The sequence below is a fragment of the Penaeus chinensis genome, chromosome 31 (assembly GCF_019202785.1).
Source record: "Penaeus chinensis breed Huanghai No. 1 chromosome 31, ASM1920278v2, whole genome shotgun sequence".
Classification (NCBI taxonomy): domain Eukaryota; kingdom Metazoa; phylum Arthropoda; class Malacostraca; order Decapoda; family Penaeidae; genus Penaeus; species Penaeus chinensis.
The window spans coordinates 31208328-31225827 of NC_061849.1; the positions used below are offsets into that span (position 1 = coordinate 31208328).

A 17500-nucleotide genomic window follows, 5' to 3' on the forward strand; every position below is an offset into this window, starting at 1 on the left:
CTTAAAAACACACCAATATGCATGTAACAATACAAAGAGCAGCTTTTATAAATTGGAGACGTTTTCTAACTGAACAATGTAAATAAATGAATAAATAAGCACAGAATTAGACTATTAACTTGGCTACAGTTCACACACATACACGCACTAAAAATATATTAAGTACAAATGGTACCTAATGACACAGAATTACAACTAGTGTAACACCTATAAACACACATAAAGCATATAAGCACAACTAACCTATGAATCTGGCGAGGTAGAGGTAATACAAATATTATTTGGATGATATATAGTGTGTCTGTTACAAAGTTGCAACTTGCATCCCAGCAACTGAGGATAATGTATGGTCAGAATCCATCCTCATTGCAACTTATATAAAGCAATGTCAGCTCATGCTGTGAAATTTCCAACCCTGTGATAGTCCAGCCATTGTTTGTTAAAAAAAAAAAAAGTTATAGTTATAAAGATAATGGTTTCTCTGAATCTCTATACTGTTGGTTTCCGTCTCTACAGAAGCAGTATCAGCCTTTTCTGTATACAATTCCCATTTCTACAATGACTAGAACCACAACCCTGCTGTACCTAAGGTCCATCTTACACAAAAGAAACTGACAGAATTCACCTTCTGGGTACGGGACACTCGCATGGGTGGGGTCCTCTTCATAAGCCTCTGGTGAGGATTTTGTAACTGAAAGAGACTCCATTACCCGAGGAACAAACCCAGAAGCTAGAGCAATGCTGTGAGGCTCTGCAGGCTGTTCTTGTACTCTGCCATTATGATCCTGCTGCTGCAACTGTGATTCACGTAAGGGTTTGACAGTTGCTACTTGTCGAGGATGTGAAGGACTCCTGCTTGCTGGCGACTGTGAGCCTCTCTGTAACCTCTGTTTGTGAGCACTTTTCTTATCCAATCGGCCAACTCTTACTTCAAACTGCTGGATTATATCCCCCACACTTGCTACCTCCTCTACTACATTACCACCCACTGCCCCCTCTAACTCTTCTGTTTTATCACGAGTTATGACTGAATGTCCTACAACGTCAGAACTTACCCTCATTTGTTCTGTGTCAGAAAAATGGCTTCCCTCTGTCTCACTGCTCCACCCAGGTTTTTTCTTTCCCTCAAAAGGCGGTAAAATTCTCCTTCCTACAGCTGGTGATGCGGGCAGAGACCTACGCTTCTCTTCTTGGACAATGATTTCCCACTGATCAATTAGCCCTTTAACACCACCATAATCCTTAACTGTTTCATCACTGCTACTAGAGTCATTACCCAGAACTTTATTAATTCCTATTACAACTTGAGACATTTCATGTTTGCTTGATTCTGGCTGAGTGTAATACCATTGTGGAGAAACTACCGTAGCTGGGTATGCAGTCACCAGACTGTAATCATTATCAGCTGTTTTTAAGTACTTTGAACCTAAACCTGATTTCTGTTGTTGGGAACTAGCAGGCATCTTGAGCTTAGAGAACGACCTTTTATAAGTAACCTGATCATCTGGATCTTGGTAATTTAGTTCTTCAAGCCCTAATACACTGTCGGCAATGCTTACATGGTCGCTGTCATCGCCTACACTCAATAATCTTTCATCTTCAGTATCTACAGATGCTGTAAAACTTCCAGATGCTTGATGAATGTGAATTCCTGAGTCTTCAAATGATGAGCTTAATTTTTGATCAGTCACTTCCTTTGACTGCAGCTGAGGTGAGTGACCACCTTGCATTACCCTTCTTGTGATAGAATCTCTCTTTTGAGGACTTTGATACTTAGCAATATAAACCGATCTGTGATCTGTATGACTTGGAACAGATGATTTGATTTGATCTGAAGCTGATCTCAGTTCAGCTTCTCTGGCAGAAAATGCTGTTCTATGAATTACTTGAGGCTCTTCAACAGTACCTGAATGTTTAAACTTCCCATTATTGTGTGCCACAACCCACTCTGTAATGGATCTTTGTATATAACCAGTTGGAGAAGTCTTTACACATGAAGTAGCAGGTATCTTTTCATAATCTGATGACAGCTCCTCTACACATTCTGCTTTAGATGCTTCAACATATTCTGAAGCATAACCTTTTACACGTTCTGAAGAAATACCTGAATTATCAGCCAGGATGCATTCTTCAATGGACTCTTTTGCTGACACATTATAATGCTTGTTGGCATATCCCCCAATACACTCAGTTGTGAATCCTTCATGACATTCTATTGCAGGACCTTTCCTAATTTCTGAAACAGTAATTGGTTGTGAAAGAGTGGAATTATCTACATATTCACTCTCATCTATCATTTCTCCACCAAGAAAACCAGCAGATGCCATGTGTTCTAATGGAGCCAGATCTGCAGTTGACTTTTTACTACCTAGCTGGCCATTATTCCCTCCCAAATGTTTATTTCCGACATTTTCATCTGAATGGTAATCGAAGGGAGTTTCACCATAATCCCTATTTGAAGCATGAATGTTCAATATCCTAGCTTCATGCTGGCGTCTCATTTCTGGACTGGATGTATAAACAGGTGAGCTTGATCCAGTACATGATTCATGTATCAACCTTCTGTCTTGGCTACTGATGCGACCAGAAACACCATCAGGCTGAGGACTCAAACAAGGAGAATCAAAGAAGTGAGTATCTGAATTAAAGGACCTCCCAGAGCACAGGGAGTCAATGACCCCTGAGCTTCCAATACTGCTTAGATGTGGACTTGGAAGATCGTCAAAACTACTACCCCTTTCCTGATTGAAACGATCAACAACAGTGACAATGTCTGAGTCTATATAACTAAAGTGATCATCAAAAGACTCTATACTTGAGGAATCAAAATCCATAAGTCGCTCATTCTTGAAGTAGCTTGAATCACACAAAGTGTCACTGATGCTGATTGTGTCTAAAAGATTTGGCTGCTCTAGATACAGTATAGTCTTAAAACCTTTTTTATGAATAGATGGAGATGCAAATTCACTAAGCTCTGACTGCTGAAGAGGGGAGTTGCGATCTTGTGACCAGAATCTACGAATTTCTCTAGCCTGACACATAGATGCCACCACCTGCCTCTTCCTGACAACACAGCCATCACTTGCTGCCAATTCAACTTCACTTTGGTGCGGTTCCTCTTGGGGCGCATGGTAGTAAACTTGCTCTAGCTCAGCCTCTACAACTAATGGGTTGGTCAACTCTGAACAAAAAGGGTCATTTTCTAGGGATAACCCTGCATGTGCAGAGATTGTTGGGTCAGTCAAAGGTATACAGGAATAAGGAAGCTCTTCTACAATACAGCTTTCTACAGCGTATGTTAGTTGCTGACCGGACAATAAACTGGTGTTAGATGCACACCTGTTACCTTCCCCTCCATCAAGGGATTCTACATCAGTGAGATTATTGTAGTTATCTTCAGGGAGAAGCAGGTTATCTTTTATATGTTTTGCTTCATTCTTATCCTTTGGAATACTTGTCTTCTCAGATATGTCCACACTTGATTGCTCTTGTTCAGGCAACTCCACTCCAGGGTGTTCTGGGATGTCGTCATCCTCTGCTCCAGATGCTTCCATATCTTCGATATCAGTAACCCCCCCTTCTGGTTCATCTTCTACACGAAGCCCATGTGCTTGAACAACACTTGCTTCTTCTGTCTGAGTTACACCATGAGGTCCCTCTTTTAGAATGATAACCTTCTTTATGGCAGCATTCTTAATAACATCTGGTGTAGGAGCATCATCTCTTTCTGGTACACCTAAATCTTCTGTTTCTGATGTTACAAAGTCCTCTGTGTCAGTATAACCTCTTGGACTTTCTGTGCGAATTTTAAGACTCCTGTCATCTTGGTCGCTTAGAAGTTCAATATCAGTGTGGCTGTCTTCCCCTTGGCCTTTAAGTTCTAATCTTGCTCGGCTCTTACCCTTGCGTTTGGCCTTTTTTGTCATTTGCAACTCTTCAACATCAGTGCTGCCTCCTTCCTCATCCGCTTCTACCTGCAAGGCTTGTTTCTTTTGCTTCATTGTTGATGACACTTCTATCATTCCTGTGTCAGGGAGCTCAAACTCTGCAGTACTATCAGTTGTAGCTCCAACTAGCCTTAGTGCTTCTGCTTCAGACACCTCAATATCTTCTGTGTCTGTCAAAGCCAGGTCCTCCACATCTGATACTAAAAGTTCATCTTTTTGAAGCTTCCTAATTGTAACTTGAGGAACACCAAATTTATCTTCCTTGATGTGGATAATCTCACGTTTTGGGCTTGATAGAACATTGTAATTCAGATCTGGAGGCAGGGGACTCAGGGGTCTGTCTACCTCTACTGGATCAACATCAAAATCCTCGGTGTCAGTTGCAGGTTCAGTTGTCAGCTGAGGTGCTTTAAGAATACTGGCTTTCTGTTTTTGCCTTTCATCATCTGATGATTGCAGCTCTTCTATATCAGTGGTTGCATCCTCTTTCTCTTCTGATTCTAAGAAAACGACACCTGTTACCTTGTCTTTCACCACCTGATTTGGATTGTTATCAAGGTTATCAGGTGTAATGATGATACTTAAGGGACCTTGATCTGTCTCTACAAAACGAACTTCTGACACTTGGGGAACAAGCGGTAGTCTCCTGCCCCTATGCTTAGTACGTTTTGGTGGCTTCCTTATTTCTTCTTCAATGTCTGATTCATCAACACTTTCCTCATCAGTAGCAGTTTCATCTTTTTTAACCTTTTTAGTTGGTACTACTTTAGGTTTTGGTTTTCCTGGCTCATCATCATCTAAGTCTTCCACATCGGTTAAAGCCTCAGAATTTAAGGCCTCCTGAAGAGTAAGCCCTCCTGCTTCGGCTTCTCTGATTAGTTCCTTTAACTCTGCATCAGTATCTTTCACAATTTCTTTTTTAGTAACCTGACCATAATCTGATTCCAATTCTTTTATTGTGTATATCTCACCTTCTGCTGGAATACGACTTGCAATATCACTGATGACTTCCTCTTCTTCTTTGTCTTCAAGATCAAAATCTTCAGTGTCTGTAAGTGCAGCCTCACATGGTTCTTCTACTTCTAGAGCTTCCCTGACAACTTTTTCAATAGGTTCTGAGACTACTCTCTTCCGAGGTACTAAAGGCTTTTGATCTTCAGTTTCATCCAGTTGAAATCCTTCTTCATCAGTCTCACCTTCTGATTCTTTAGCAGGAGCTTCTTCAGTCTCAGAAATTCTAATCTTTTCTGCATGGGGTTCAGGAAGAATGGAGGATTCCTTCTTCTTAAATGGAGCTGCAACAATATCTTCTATATCTTCAGTATCTGAAGCTGCAAAATCCTCAGAATCTGTTATGGCACCTGTGTCATACATGGGGATACCTAGATTAGTGTTATCTTCCTCATCATCATCATCATCATCATCATCATCATCTCCAGTTAGGATTTCTGTATCTGTTGCCCCACTTGTGTCACCAATAGGAGCAGAAAGGTTTTTTCCAGCCTGGACTCTTGGGAGAGATTTACGCCTTATCTGCTTCTTGCGCTTTACCTTTTCTTTAGCTTCTTTTTTGACAAGAGGGACTTTTTCTTCTTTCTCTCCTAAATCACTGAAAACCAAGTCCTCAACATCAGTTGCACCATCTTCTTTGGGCTGTACTGTAAGACTTGCTTTTGACCTTCGCCTTATTGGCTTTTTAGATCGCTTCTCATCATCACTTGAATCTTCATGATGCTTGAATACCTTGGGTTTAGGAGATGCTGCCTTCATTTTTTCCTGATTGGAAACACCTTCACCTTGGTCTAAATAGTGGTCTGGTAAAGAATCTTCAACTTGAACTTGCTCTTCAATTTCATCACCAGAGGCTACCATATCCTCTACATCGGTCAGTCCTTCAGGCTCATCATCACCTGGTATTTCCAGCTCACTCATTTTTTCTCCTTTTTTGATGTTCTTCTTGTGCCTATTCTGGACATCTTCTCTCTCAGAATCTGAATCTGAAAGGAGGAGAGGGCTTGCCTCTCTAGCATAACCTTCTGTCAGATTGATAACCTCCTTAATAGGTTCAGGAAGGACCCCAAGATCTTGAATTGTGGGTAGATTTGCCTTTTCTGGAATTATATCATTTTCATCTCCAGATAGATCCATATCTTCAGTATCTGTTACAGCACCTGTTTCCTTTTCAGGCAAAAGAAGTAACTGCTTTTGTTTAGGTAGTGGTGACTGCTCCCCATCCATATTCAAGGTCCTCTACATCTGTCAAAGCATCCTGAATATCTTGGCCATTCATTTCACCAATGGGACTCTGTCCACCTGGGACACTAAGAGTGGTGGATTCCATTTGCATTCCAACAGGCATGTTGACTGCAAGAGATGTTTTAATTCCAGAGCTCAGGTTTTCAGCATGGAACTGTCTTCCTTTTTCCTCTGTAGCTGAAGCCTGTGGAGTAGACACTAAATCATGAGTTTGCATAGCATATGAGAAATTAGGAATACTGGACTCTTGTGGTTCAGATACAGGAGTAAGACTGGCAACCTCCTGTTCTAACTGTTCTAACCTTGCAAGAATAGGAGTAATTCTTACATTTCTGCTTGTTCCTGCTGCTAGATTCTGCTCCAAATTATTTATCATAGCTTTCAACTCTTCTGAGACACGATCTAACACTCCAAGTTTTAAACTTTCTTCGTCAACTATATCTGACTGCTGTTCTACTTCACTGGCTCTTTCATTTGATAATGAACCTGACATCTGTTCCTGGAGGCTATCAGTGGCTCTCATACCTAGGGACTCTACTGATTGCTCAACCCTTGTTATATCCTCATGAACTTCCTCAAGATCTCTCTTACCGGGTTCCTTAACGAAACTGTCACAAACTACTTTGCAATTGGAGGATTCATGCAGTGTTTTTTCAAATGTCTCCAAACCAGTGTCTCTCACATCCTCACCTCTGCTTTCATCCTTATTATATTCATCATATTCCAGGTATTCCTGTTTAGCCCTTGTTGACTGATCTTGATAGGCTTTTATCACATTTAACCAGCTATCAGTTTCTCCAACTTCTGGTATAGTTATAGTGAAACTATCATCTATCCCTCCACTATCATCTGGAGGTACTTTTTCTTTCTCTTCCTCAACACTTCTTTGAATATTCACCTTATCAGATGACTCAAACAGCTCACCCCTTATACTTTCACAGCCATGCAATCCACAATGAGTGACATTAGTACTTTCTACTTCTTCACTTGTTTTAGTGGTTCTCCCTTTTGATATGTCTTTTACTTTAGCTTTAGTGCCAGTGGAGGAACTCACCTCCTTATCAGTGGTAAGTTCAACTTTACATTTTATGGAAGGATATTCATCTACTGTCATTGTGTGAGACAGTGGCCCTTCAGAAACAGATTTCACACTGACAGCACTAAAGCTTTCTGGTTTCTCAACTTGATGGATAATCTCCATGCCACTCCTCCATTCTTCTTCCAAAGGCCTAATTTCACCTATCTTCTCTAAATCAAACATTTCCTGAATTTCATCAACAAGGCAGACAGTTTCAGATACTTCCACAATTCCCATATCTGCCATGCTTTCATCAGACTCAGTGGCATATGCCTCCATGTCTTCAGTAAGACAATCTGAGATTATATCAGCTGTCACATCTTCTTCTGGAGACTCGACTTCTGATATGTTGTGAACCTCATCTATCAAGAAAACCCTTTGATCTGAATCTGACTCACTTGAGGATGTAACAGTTACAATAGATACAACTTTATCAAACTCTTCTGAATAATCACCTATATGTATAGTCTCTATTCCAGTTGCCAAGTCTACTGAAGGGGAAACAATTTCCTCAACTTTGAACATTCTATCCATCCCTTCTACTTCTTCCACCTGACATACTGTTTCTGATACCTTTATTACATCTGGTGGTAATGCTGTTATATCTGCATAATCATGAATGATTTCAGTTCCTCTTGCAAAACCTGGTTCTTGCAGTGTCAACCCTGTAAGCTGATTTTCTGGATCACTCTGATCTAAAACATTTGATTCAACAGCCTGGGATTCATCTGCCCTTAATTCTCTCTCAGTTTTTCCTATGGTGTCTGTAAAATATCTAAATGATAATGCTTCAACAATGGCTGAGTGAAGGTCTGAGGTGGATTCAATGTGGTGGGGTTCTTTGGCAACGGATGGGTCATAAATGTAGTGTGTTTCACCTGTTGTCATGATAGCTGTGGTCTTACTTTCCTCATCATCAACTCTCGGAGGTTTATAAAATCCTCTCCTCCTCATAGTTCTCTTTTCCTTCTCCCATGAACCATCCCTTTGCTTTTTCCTGTCACATTCATATTTCAAAAGGTCAGCATCTATACCTTCTTGATCAATACCTGTAAATGCTGAAGACCCAGAAGATACCTGCATTGCACCAACTTCCCCTGCAATCTCTACTTCTGGTAACATCTGGACATTGCTGTCTGCTACATCTGCCTCCATATCCATCCTCATACCATATCTTTCAAGGAATACCTTACAGTCATCATTTTTCACTATGGCTTCAGATACATACAACTGAGTGTCTTCATTATCTACTATAGCTTCTGAAACAGACTGCTGCATATCATCACTGTCTACCACAGTTTCTGTAACAGACAACTGCATTTCATCACTGTCAATCACAGTTTCTGCAATAGACAACTGCTGCATCTCATCACTATCTACTACAGCTTCAGCTACTGACAACTGCATCTCATCACTATCTGCAAGAGTTTCAGTAATGGATAACTGTATATCATCACTAAGAACAACACTTTCTGCCACTGACAGTTTCATCTCATCTCCTTCTACAACAGATTCCACTAACGACAACTGCATTTCATGACTATGTATTAAAGCCTCAGTTACACAAACCTGCATCTGATCATTATCTATCACAATTTCTGCTTCAGATATCTGTGCATCAATATCTATTCCTCCAGTTTCTAATTCTTTTTCTCTTATCAGTTCCTCTATTGAGAGAAATTCTGAATCAGCAATGACACTCCGGACAGAATCTCCATCTTCAACTTCATCTGGCTGCTCAAGTAACGAGCCAAAATCTAATTCAGGACTAATCATCTGGCCTAGTGGTTGAGATGGTTCTTCCTCTATGACATCTATTTCCCTAGGAATTGCCCTTGTCTTTCCTGTTCCAACATAATCTTTCCTAATATGTCTTTGTTCATCTTGACCTAGATCCTCCTCCTCTTCAGGCTCATCTAGTTCAATTACTGTTTCTAAGATCTTAACAACATCTGTACATGGTAAATCAACATCATCATCATCATCTTCATCATCATCTTCATACTCAAATCGTACATTTTCAACACCCGATGTCAAAAGAATTGGTGAAGTTGGGGGTAATGCCTTTCTTGGTTCTAATTCTTCAAATTCCAAACTATGTGTCTTTGACTTTTGGAGCCTCTCCCTCTTAGCTGTTAAAATGTCAATGGGAACAGCCTCTAGTTCCATCTTGTTAGAGATATTTTCTAATTCACTCTCCTGAATAGCTTGCCTTATAGTATCTGATTCAAATGCCCTTTGGAAACAATCAGATATAACAGAATCAATTACAAAAGGCTCAGCAAACTGTGGCACCCTGAAAGATGACTGAGGTGAGTCACATGTGAGAGAGCTTGTAGTAGGCTCATCTTTTGAAGGTGATTCTACAGATGATTCTGAAGGCTGAGACCTTGATGGTGACTCAATCTCACAAGCAACATCTGATAACTGTGGTGTCCCATCATGAGGAAGGATTGGTTCAACTTTTGAGCCAACCTCACTATCATGAAGATCTGGACTACAGTCATCAGGTCTACTTCCCTGATTGATAGCCATTCTTACCTCATGACTTTCAGTGATATCATGAACCTCTGCTATAGGTGACACAGAAAAGGATGCAACACTAACAGGAGATTCAATTATTGCAGTATCTGTTTCAGGTGAATCAGTAACTGCTGATTTTTCTAATTGCATATCACTTGCATGAATATCTGCCACCGTTTCTATTGACTCTTCAGTCCCCTTTCTTATTTTTTCCATATAAAATGGTGAATAGTCTCTCCCCTTTACCAACAACTGATCAGAAATATCGGACACCCAACTTTCCTTGCCTCTGTCCATAGAGGGCAGTCGTTCTCCTTTGCTCATAACCACCTTGCTAGTTTCCCACTTTTTGGCCTCATAAGCTTTGGGAATTGTAACATCTACAGCTGTAGCTGTGTCTGGTGACTTACTCCCTTGACTATCAGTTTTTTTATTATCTGACTTTTGAAGCCCCTTAGAAGTTATTTTGCGCACTTTTTTAATAAATGACTTAAACTTAGATTTGCCCTGGTTCTCACTACTTGGAGAGGTAGTACTACCTACAGAATCTACAGGAGATAAATCGCTACTATCTACAAGGCTTGAGGGGCTCTCAAGCTCTGACTTAATACTAGGTTCGCTTGGGGATCCCTCGGGAACTGGTTCACTGCAGGATTTATACTTTGAAGTATGATAAGGATCAACACCTACAGCATAATACCCCTCCAAAGTGGAATAACCGCTGTCAGGATGACTGCTGTCATCCCCACTACGCTGGACAGCTTGCACAGGGATGGGACGACCCAGAGTAGGTACATCAAGGTCCAGGCGTAAATGCTCATGGCCACGAAGGTGCTCACCTCCTACTGTACCAGATGCATCTTCCTCACTTTCACGACACATCTCCTTGATTGTTGGCAAGCGTTCCAGCTCCTGTTCTTCTTCCCTATTTAGGAATTCTTTGAATTCCCTTAGAGGTGTTGGGGTATCAGGAGTAGGTGTGTCTGCCTGCCGCAGTTCCTTCACTTCTTGCTTAATTTGACTAGTTGCTTCTTTTACTTCTTGCATAAGTCCACGCACTTCTTCTTCAACTGAAGGTACATGGACTGTTGGCTGGTGTTCATGGACGGATCGTTCCCGTACTAAAAGGTGGCTAGTAATAGGCCTCTTCTCAACTTTAACCTTAACCAAGGTTGTTGTTCGAGGTGCTGGTCGTGCAGGACGCTCTGGCCTAGGCACAGCGCCACTCTCACTTCCAGGAGGCCGTTCACTTACTGCCAGCTCTCCCATCCCTAATTCTTCTAAGTGTTCCACTTCAGTTACACTTGTTTCTTCCTTCAGTTCCTTTGGGATATCGTCTTCCCTACCAAGCTTGGTAAGGTCGTTCGCCGTGCATTCTGCATCGTCAGTTGATTCGTTTGAATTCGAAGTTATCATCAAAGTCGTTGGACGGTGTGCTGATGGTGCTGTGGCTTCACTTACTAGAGAGGCAGAGTCATCACCTGATACTACAGGGATTGCACATTCTGTTTCTTTAATATCATATGAAGGTGAGACACTTTCTAAATCTTCATCTGATAATGGCTGAGAGGCAATCTCTAAAACATCTTGTGCTGACTCAGCCATTACTTTGTTTGCAATTTCTACTGTAGCTGAATCTCCTAATTCCTTATCAGAGCTGACTGATTCTGCTGATAAGGCATTATCTTCATGTGCAATATCAATCTCTTCAGCTGATACACTAATTTTGCTAGATGAAGGTACACTTCCAGTCTCTGGAACTGAACCTTCAGGTATACTGTCTTTTATACTGCTTAGTATTGGCATTTGAACTTCATCCATACTTAAATCTACTTGGACATCAGGAGCACCTGTACTGGATGGAAGCTGGATATCTTCATTTATCTTACTGCTATCTAAAACAATATCTTCTGTTATTTTTTCCTTTGCTATAAGATCATAGGTTGGTGCTTCAGTGCTATTAACTTCTACTGAGCTTGATACTATAGCATCTGCTCCTTGACTAAGACTAAATTCAGATTTCTTTATTTGTACTTTGCTTTCTAATTCATGAGCATCTTTAGCTTGGTGGATATTGCCATAGAAATCCTGTTCTGTTAATGTCTCTCCTTCACTCTTATGTACAGGCCCTGCATCAGGTGATGCCTCTGCTGGAACATCATTGTCTCCCACATGTTTGTCTTCATGTGGCTGCTGCTCTTTATCTTGGTGTTCCGGCTGCTGTTCAACACCACGTAACCCCTCCCAAACACCACCAGGAGCATGTAATGTAACACGACTCTCTGAGTGTAGAGTCAATTGTAGACAGCGAGCAGATTGATCATCATCAACTTCTATGCTGGTTGTGGTGGTTACTGGTGCTCCCCAGCTTGTAGTGGTGGTAATGGTGTGGGAGCCAGCCCTTGATCGAGGCCTTGTTGCCACATGGTCCCCTTCAGGTCGTGCCTCCAGCACAGTTATTGGACTACATCCACGTTCCTCTGTATGCCCAGCCTTTGTGGAGTCATCGGAGAGCACCTGCTCTTTACCGTCTTCCAGTCGTTTCTTGTAAGCACTGTCTTCTAGAGGTGTGTCCCACTGAAGCACATCCTGGGCTGCCCTTCTGCTGTCGGGCCGGGACGTCCTCTGCTGGATTAAGGCTGCCACAGAAGAAGAGGTCAGACACTGGAGTCTCGGGTGTAAGCAATGCCTCTACACCTGTGAGCTACCGGCCCTCCTTGCTGCTGCCTCCTCGCCGCCGCCAAGAACACGGGTGTGATGGTGAGGAGCGGTGGTGGTAGAGGGGGAGCAGGTGTGGTGGTGATAATGTGATAGTGGTAACTCAAGCACAAAGTCTACAACTTAACCCACAGTAGTAGCAGCACGCCACCAACTAAACTGTGTCAAGCAGGATAATGATATTCAGTGGAACAGATGATAATAATAATGAGGAGAAGTAAGCCATTCGATTATAAAAAGTGATCATGGTACAAGCCATTGGGATACCTGCCTACCATTGCTCTAGTTGAGAATACCGCACCCAGAATACATTCCTCATTTTGGCCATGCTCTGTCGTGCAATGTGTATCATGAGGGAACTAAAAATAACTGCAGAGGACTGGTTTAAGGTACTGCCAGGGTTCATCTGTAGTCCAGTAACACTGTATGAACTATAGTGGTACTAGCGGATCTTTATATAAATATTTATATATATGATTAGCATGATGTTCCCGTGTTTTCTACTACGCTGCTATGTTTTCTTTTGTTTGATTTCTGTGTGAACCAAGTATTTATACTGTCTTACCTGATTCTAAAAGTCTGCCACCGCCAGTTTCATAACATTTCTAGCAACATTAACTATGTACCAAACAATCTATTTCCATTGAAATGCAAACATACTAGCACTCTTCTATCTTAAAAAAGAAAAAAAAAAAGAAAAAAAAAAGAAAAAAAAAAGAAAAAGAAAGAAAAAAATGCAAAAGAAAGAAAAAAAAAAAGGATAAAGAGGAGAAAGGAGGAAAGAAAGAGAAGGGTTACTGCTACTGGAAGAAGAAACAAAATACATAAAAAATGTCTACCGATCACAAGCTCATGAACTAAAAGAGTACATAATAACAAGCAGCAGGCAACATAAAAGCACTATGTAATAGGGTTACAAGAGTGAAATCAAGAGAAAAAATAAATCAAATTATCTTTAATAAATGGATCTGATGGATTAAATTACGGATGAGGTAATTCTAGCCAGGGATTAGAGGCAATGGCTAAGTTAACATCTGCATCACAGGGCTATGGAGAAACAGCAAAGACAACAGATTCAAGTTTATTCTTCAACTATGAAAACAGCATTTATCTTAACACCTTTAGACCGATTATAACTTGCCATTGCATCTGAGAATTTTAAAGAATATCTATCATTGTAGGCTTGTTGCTACAAAGAGAGAAAATATAAAAAAGAAAATGAAAGTGTAGAGAAGATAATAGAGTGAGTGGTAGCTTGAAACTGATATTCCTCTCAGGAAGACAGGATGTAGGCACAGGAAGAGGGATCAAGGATGAGTGTAAGTGGAGATAAGGGCGGAAGATAAGGGCAGCAGACGGAGGACCTGATAACAACACAGGGGTCACACTCACGGTCCCAGAGCAAAGATATTGTTTAACAAAATTAAGGGTTCTTGATTACCAACTACAGCTCGGATCACCTACTAGGTACACGTACAATGACTAAGGTCAAGTACGGTCACTAAAAATTACTTACAATAACTAGGGTCACATACGATGACTAAAATCTTTTATAAAGTAGCCAGGTTTACATAAAATGACTCTAAAACTGTCAAGGTCACATACATGGACTTTTGAGTACTTTAGCATACATTCACTAGACTCTTGGACATGAACTACCACAACTCATGAAGTGATGTCCACAGACAAAGACTGGCATGGCACAATCACAAGAAGGACTCTAGAATCCCGACTTTTGCAATAGTAATGGGGAGGGGAGGGGGAGGGTATCAGAGCTAAAGTACGAAGAAGAATATAAAGTTAAGCATCTTTCAAGGGTATTTAATTCTTTATATTAGCTAAAAAGAAAGTAAAATAAATTTGCTTCTTAGGGGGGGGAGGGGCATTCAGGTCTCCTAGTGAACTCTTATTAAAATTTCTCTCTCTAATGAAAAACAAAGAAATAAATCAACAAATAAATAAAGAATTTAAATGGGCAGCTCTTCATAAACTGAGGACATATGAAGCTATTCATCTGTGGATCATAATACAAAGTCTTCACCTAAGACAAACAGTTTATGTATCATATAAGCAAATGTGACTACATAGAGGCATTACTAGGCACAAGATATCAGTTGTAAAATATCTATATATTACAAAAAAAGAAAAAAAGAAAAAAAAAAGTTAAAAAAAAAGAAAAAAAGAAAGAAGAAAGAAAGAAAGAGAGAAAAAAAAAAGCCAAAATTTAGTCAGTCTGAGTCGCTATCTCATGTTAGGGGAAAAAAAAAAAAAAAAAAAAAGGACCAGTTACATATTGGACTTCATAAGATAACCCAATTAGGAAACTGCAGATTTCCATCAAATTAACTATGATTATGTCTTAATTAGCCATGTGAATCTCCATGATGATAATCGACTCATTGGTGCAGGTGTGGGTGGAAGTGGGAGGGGGGCAGGGAGGAGAAAAAAATAAAGGTTATGGACAAAAGAATCAAAGCAAAGTAAGCAGTTAAAAGGGTTTCAAAAAAAGTTGGGAATAATCATTAATAAAAAAGGAACATAATACAGTAACAAAAGCGAGTATGCATATAGTAGTTCTTTTTTCAGAGAGGTGGAACAACTGTTAAAAAGCTTTTGATAAAAGGTAAAGACTAATTCCCCCTAAAAAAAGACTTAATTTCAATCAACAGGATCTTTCAAATACAATTTTTTCAATAGGTATAAGAAAAACATTGAATTTCAGGAAACTTATACATTCGTTTTCTCGCATTCAAAGACCCTCATCCTTATATCATTCTTCATTGCATATCCTATGGGGGGTTTATACCAAAACCAAAAAAAGAGACAAATAAAAAATAATAAAAAATGGGATATAACAAAATCATAATAGTAATAGTAATAACTTCATCACACTTACAGTCAATGAAACTGGCAGAAGTGACGCCCTTTAATGTGATTTTGAACTTCTTTTGCTTACAATTTCTACTGCTGTTTAATATATCATTTCAACAGAACAAATCTATTCCCTGTTGTTTGAAATCAGCAAATGCTGACATTCTGATTTTTAAGTAAATGAATGGAAACAAAGCAAGCATCTTGATATATGCAAAGATCATGAATCAAAGGGGTGAAGAAACTGATTTCAGTAAATATTAAAGACAGAAAGAAGGCATCAGAAAGTTACACATATATGTATTCAATACTGCGAAAATAAAAACTCCAATTCCTCGATTCACCACACAAAAGACAACAGTCAGAAACCAGATATTTTCCTTCCCATTTGCTGACAAAAAGACCTTTTAACCCACTCAGCATCTTTTTACTTCTGTACCAGAAACCATATCAGAAAGACATATTCCCTAGAATCTTCAGATCAAACTGTCAGCTCATTTGTCTTATTTACTCTTAGACCAAAGAAAAAATCAAACATGTACCTAATAATGATATGTCACTGGGAAAAATATCTTTTTATATCTACTATCATATCTCTTTACCTCCAATGGCATTATTAGTTTCATAATGTAATCCTATATACACACATTAACCTTAGTAAAATATGTAATCTGAATATCCAAGTCCAGCATTCCTAAAGATATGTAAGAATCAAAATTCTACTAAATTTCAGTTATCATGAACTATTTCACTATATTTCATCCAAAATTTATATCAAGTAAATAAAATGTACTACATTACCTTCTAATTTTCTGAGGCCAAACAATCAGTGGCAAAAATCTCTTTTCTGAATCTGCAATTTCCAATATCTATTTCCTCTTCAGTGACATCTGAATCAAAAGCTTGAAGTAACTAAAACTTTCCTTCGGAGGTGCTGATACAAGAGTCAAGTCACTGAAGCTTCTACTCTTATATCAGGGGTTCGAGCCTGACAGATGTTCTCACTTCTCCACTCACTACACAACTGACATGACCTGGTTTCTTAGCCGACTGGTTAGTTACCCCCCACCCACCAACCCCCACCCTCGATGACTCCCCAGACCAGCTTAAATATTGTACATGTATGGCATCCCACGTGCTAATGCATTTCCTTCATGCGATGCGAGCTATTCCAGTCGTTGTAGAATTACTATGAACCGCCATAATGTGGGGATTGATTTACACACAACTGAATGGTTGTTTCTTATATGAGAAAGTTTGGCATGAAATCAAATATATTTTTTGTTCAGTTATCCCCTAAACTAGAAGAGAACCTTTTGTCTTTCACTTTGTTTTGCACATCTAGATGTTTAAATTTCTCTCCTCTCTAACTTTCTCAATCTGTACTAAGAGTAATGGGTCAGTAAACTTACTATTTGAATAAAGTCAACTTAGGTATATCATGGAACTTGATATGTCAAATGTGGACTTTCTATTCTTAATTCCAATTTTTATGACTTGCAAAAGTAAGATAAAATATAAATAAAAATAATACCAAAAAAAGAAAGATAGAGTTATAACTAGGACTGCTGTGATAATGATCTAGTAAGCTTTTGCCTCCCCCTGTATTCTTCTTGGTACTAATCCCCTTGGGGTCTCTTGACATTTACAAATGATGTTACCCTGAAGACCTTCAATTGCTGATGACCTCTATGGCATCAGGGTCTTCTTCATGTGTACATCTGGTAACACTACTGCTTTCTAAAGTAGTGTTTTAGGTAAATGTATGACAGGGTCAAACATATTACTCCTATGATTGCTTCTGTAAGGTCTCAATTTTCTGTGAGGAAACTTTTGTGTGGCTTTAATTTAATATGCTTAAAAAAAAGGGAAAATATGTATTCAAACAGGATTCCTTAGCCTTAACTAATTCACTGTAAACTTTCAGATGCCTTCCTCCTAACTTCTCTTTTTGCATGAATATGGTGTGAATTACGACTAACAAAGAAACGAAAGCCATTATTTATGATTTGAACAGAATAATATCAAGATAATATGACAGTAATGATAACAATAATAACAATAGTGATAATAATGACATATTAGAAAATAGCACACAATACCTATC

At 39.5% G+C, this 17500-nt stretch overlaps 1 protein-coding gene across 5 annotated transcripts in view; it reads right to left on the reverse strand.

Annotated features, from left to right (window-relative positions):
• Nucleotides 1-17500, reverse strand: part of LOC125042247 (ankyrin-2-like) — an 82234-nt gene that overhangs the window by 24985 nt on the left and 39749 nt on the right. For 3 of the 5 annotated variants that reach the window (XM_047637774.1, XM_047637773.1, XM_047637775.1), the window contains one exon: nucleotides 10644-12443. In XM_047637774.1, coding sequence (XP_047493730.1) covers nucleotides 10644-12443 — 1800 coding nt within the window. Of the gene's footprint in view, nucleotides 1-3346; nucleotides 6388-10643; nucleotides 12444-16194; nucleotides 16402-17500 lie in introns of those variants that run through there. The other 2 variants (XM_047637778.1, XM_047637776.1) reach the window with 1 other exon arrangement.